The sequence below is a fragment of the Solanum dulcamara genome, chromosome 12 (assembly GCF_947179165.1).
Source record: "Solanum dulcamara chromosome 12, daSolDulc1.2, whole genome shotgun sequence".
Taxonomy (NCBI): Eukaryota; Viridiplantae; Streptophyta; class Magnoliopsida; order Solanales; family Solanaceae; genus Solanum; species Solanum dulcamara.
In genome coordinates this window covers 15,970,798-15,975,212 of record NC_077248.1, presented here as the reverse complement: position 1 = coordinate 15,975,212, position 4,415 = coordinate 15,970,798, and the positions used below count along the sequence as shown (strand labels likewise).

Genomic DNA, 4,415 nt, shown 5'->3' with positions numbered 1-4,415 from the left:
ATTCATGTATAGTTTAAACCGAACAACTTAATCAAATCAAACTAAATTCGGTATCAACTAAATCAATAAATATCTATTATATTTGATTTGATTTAATTTTTCTAATTTAAAATTGACTAAATTAACTTACTTTTAGGTACCGTTTGGCCCCAAGTTTCCAAATATTCTTGGGAGAAATTTTGGTGAAGTTTCACCATGCGCCTGGCCATAAATTTTCTCAACTTTTGGTGAAATTTCAAAAAATATTATTTTATACCTGTAAGTTCTAAAAATTATTAAAAATACCCATAAAACGTGTTATACGGCAAAATTTTCCCAAGCTTTGATTTTCATGTAAAAAAATTATGTAATACGGCACAAACAACTACTATTTTCACCTGCATGTCTAAGTCATAGTTGTTCATGCCTTGTCGTAGTATTCTGTATCTACTTTTCCACGCACCAAATGTTCTTTCAATTACATAACGCAAAGAGACATGTCTATAGTTGAATAACTCTTTGTCATTCTTAGGCTTTCTTTCACTTCCCCTGTAGTCTTGCAAATGATATCGTACTCCTTTAATAGAAATATGATTGTTGGCTTATTGAGAGAAGTTTCATTAAAGAGGGTCGCTGGACATTTTTATAGATAAGTTTTATTTAAGAGGGACTAAATGTATTGGTTGATCATATTAATAGAGTAAGTTGGTAGATAGATATTTAGCTGAAATTAATAAATGATTGGTGTTTTTATAAAATATAAAAGTTTGGCGTTATTTTTAAATTTTTAAAACTTCCCAAGTTCCGAAGTTTTTTTTTAAAACTTGAGAACTTGGGAATTTTGTCAAGTAAAAGCAAATTGTATGGACAAACACAAATTCCCAAATATTTTTTAAATTTTTCTTAAAAACTACTCGAGACCAAACTCTCACTTAAACAATAACTTATCCAAACTAAATCGTGAACACCTCTGATATATATACAACGGGGCTACACAAAATTAGCACCCCTGATCAGTCCCAAGAATAAATGAAACATTTCTCTTCTAAGAATTATTAATTCTTGCATTTCCTTTTTAGCATTAATGATATGAGTTCTTAGAAATTAGGATAATGAATAAACATGAGAAGTTTACATCGTCACTTATTTAATATTTATGATATTTTGTATGTATTCGGTTTACATAAACTTTGGTATTGATAAAATGATCATATTTATTTAGGCAAACAAAAATCTTATTAGTTTAGGAGCTAATTAGCTGTCTTTCCATGAGTTTTCAATATTACCATCTTTATCATACTTTAGTTCCCCAGCGCGTTCAGATACAAGTATTTCGGCTACATGCTTAGAAGATACACCTAATTATGTGTATTTAAATATGGAATATACCTGAAACGCATCAATTAGGAGCAAATCATGCGTTTTTTTCATAAATTTCTTCTTTAAAAAATATCAAAAATTTCAAATTTCTTTCCATTTTTTGAACCATTAAAAATCTTTCCCATAGATACATATAAATATATGTACACTTTATCAGATACATGAACGTTTAATTAGATACATATGTATATCTTGTTAGGCACATGTACATCTAATCGGATACATATTTTGACCACCATATCTCCTCCTCTCCCCTTTGTCTCTCTCTCCTCTCCTGCAAGAGACCCGTGCCACCTCACTGCTTGTCTCCTCACCACCATGAAATTGTCATCTCCGGTGAAAACAATTAGTTAATAGAGATACAAAACACCACCAGAATCTACTAAGAGTAGATTTGAAAAAATCAGTTGAATCTACGGCTTCAGCTTCGAGAGATAAGCCTACTTGATAAAGTTTTTTCATCACAAATTTGAAAGAAATGATTCTTATTCCGCCCAATGGTGGAGATGTGTTGTACCTCTATTATCAATACTCTTGATTGAAGAATCTTTAACTATCAAAGTAGATTAAGAAAAATCAAAATCAATGAACTTTGATTAAAGAAAATTGTGTGAGGGGGAAGGAGGAGAGAGAAATGGGTGATAAACGTGGAAGGGGGAATTAGGAGAGGGAGGGAGGGAGCTGATTTGGAATGATAGAGTAAATTAGTGAGATAATTAAGAGGGTATGTCTCAATTTTAGGCTAATTTTAAGGAGTGGTGTATCTCAATGTATCTGACCTCAAATTTGATACGTAGTTATTAAATAGTAAAATAATATTTAATTTTTTAAAAGTATAGATGTAATTATTTTAAAAATATAATTATAGTATTAATATATGTCTAATTATGTAAGTTTTCCTATTTATTATAACAGTTTAAGTTCTACATGACAAGATCAACTACCACAAGTTGATTACATAGTTAACTATAAAAAAAAAGGACATTTAAAACAGGCAGATCTTATATGAAAGAGAAAGAGAAACAGGTTGAAACATTGATAAGTTTAAGCTTAAATTACATGGAGTGAGTACTGGATAGGGATAATATGATCTTATGTTCAATTTACTTAGTACTGAAGTTCTATTAGGCTAGGCCTATTACACATTAGTTTATTAATGGCCCATAAAGGAAACCCAAAACTAAATACATCACAATAGGCCCATTGTTGCATCTGGGCTTTTATACATTCGACCCAAACAAAGCCTTGACAACTCCAACAAAATCATGTTTGTATCCATATTCTGCAAGAAAATGCTTTGGTGGAATGATCTTTGTGTACACATAGAAGGCTACACAACCAATAGTTGGCCCAACCCAAAAGATCCAATGTCCATCCCAAAGGTGACCTCCTCTAACAATAGCGGGCCCCAAACACCTCGCAGGGTTCATCCCCGCCCCGGCGTAGCCTTTTTTCGCGGTCACCGTGGTCGAGATAAACACTAGAAGGCCTAACACTAGACCAACAATGGACAAGACAGTGACATGGCCAAGAGCCTTAGCTTGTCTATGATCATAAGCCATCCAAATTGAAGCAAAGAGAAAAACAAATGTACAAAAGATCTCAAGCCACAAGGCTTGGGCCGTCTCTAGGCCCACAGTAATGGGCCCATTTGGGCCCGGTCCAATTACTGTGATGGTACAACCACCAAGTGAGAAAGTTTCTTCAATTGTTGAGCTAACCACTGCTTTGAGAGCTAATGCACCTAAAGTAGCACCAAGACATTGTGCCACAATGTAAATTATGGCTCTTGACATGGATATAATTCCGACGAGCGCGGCCGAGAAGGAGATAACCGGGTTGATGTGGCCTCCGGACACCGGAACAACAGCTAGGAGTAGGATTGTGATCACAATTGCTATGACAATTGACATGATCAAATTTGGCATTTTTGTGTCACTTTCGAAAGTCGAGATCACTATAGTATCCAACATGAAAACAAGAACAGCTGAGCCTAGGAGTTCTCCCATCGACGCTCGCCATACCTATATAAGAAAAATAGTTTAATTTGTATGCACCGACAATAGTCGATTTATTTATTCCGGAAGCAATTAGTGATGAAATCAAAATGTATTACTAACATCCAAAGAAAAGAAGTCAGGAATGCCCAGCCTTTGAGAGAGTGAGAGAGAAGTTTGCTTTTTTCCCTCATCATCAATAGTATTCCTGCTAATAGGAGTGTGCATAATTAATTAGGACAAATTAAAGCTTAGATTATTCAGATTGTCACTCGACTAATAGTTAGTTTTCTCAAAATGTTATCCTACTTCTTGATTCCAATTTTTTTGCAACAAAAAAAGTGACTTTATAAGATAATAACTATTAGTTGAATGACCATATGAAAAATCAACTTGACAAATTAAAAGAAAGATCATAATAAATCAAAGAAGAAATTAATTTCACATACTTTCTTGGTGTAGAATTACAAGGTTGAACTCTATTATTACCACCAGAAAGTTGGCTTTCTTCATCACCGAAAACAACATTATTATTGGAACCCATTTTTGGGAGAAAAACTAAGATAGTTGCTAGTATTTAGCTAAAGCTTTTAATTCATTTTCCCTACAATTGTGTGCATGGATATGGGGTTATAAATACTACTCTCCAACCTCCACGGCCTAACCTATATTTTGTTGTTATTAAAATATAAGAAAAGAATGTTACGTGTATATATCAAGCAAAGGAGATCTCTTGGCCAATTTTATTGGAGGAGTCAATTCTTTTACTTTAATATTTTATTTGTCATAAAATAAGATACTTCTACTGCTACATGTAAGGATGTGACAGATCCTATTTAAAATAATAGGCCGTTTATGATTAGGAAATAATTTAAGAATAGTAAGCTCTACTTTTTCACCCTCTTTAACAAAGATTCCCCTTCTTGACCATTTTACTTATCATGTTTATTAGAAATGATTGATTTAAAATAATTATTTATTTTTACTTATATTATTTCTTAATAAATATTCCAGATTCCATGGTGTAGAATTTCACTGGATTGTTGTTGTTGTATTTCT

At 32.9% G+C, this 4,415-nt stretch overlaps 1 protein-coding gene across 2 annotated transcripts; it reads right to left on the bottom strand.

The window, feature by feature from the left end:
- Positions 1–2,360: 2,360 nt before the first annotated feature.
- LOC129876223 (probable aquaporin TIP4-3) lies at positions 2,361–3,988 on the bottom strand. Of its 2 annotated transcripts, none has more exons than XM_055951590.1 (3): positions 3,806–3,988; positions 3,480–3,567; positions 2,361–3,383 (listed from the first exon to the last, which is right to left on the bottom strand). In XM_055951590.1, exons 1-3 carry the CDS (start codon positions 3,898–3,900, stop codon positions 2,580–2,582), a joined length of 987 nt encoding a protein of 328 aa, XP_055807565.1. In that variant the 5' UTR covers positions 3,901–3,988; the 3' UTR covers positions 2,361–2,579. The 2 variants fall into 2 exon arrangements, with proteins under 2 accessions (XP_055807565.1, XP_055807566.1); XM_055951591.1 differs by having other exon boundaries at positions 3,480–3,564; positions 3,806–3,984.
- Positions 3,989–4,415: the final 427 nt, after the last annotated feature.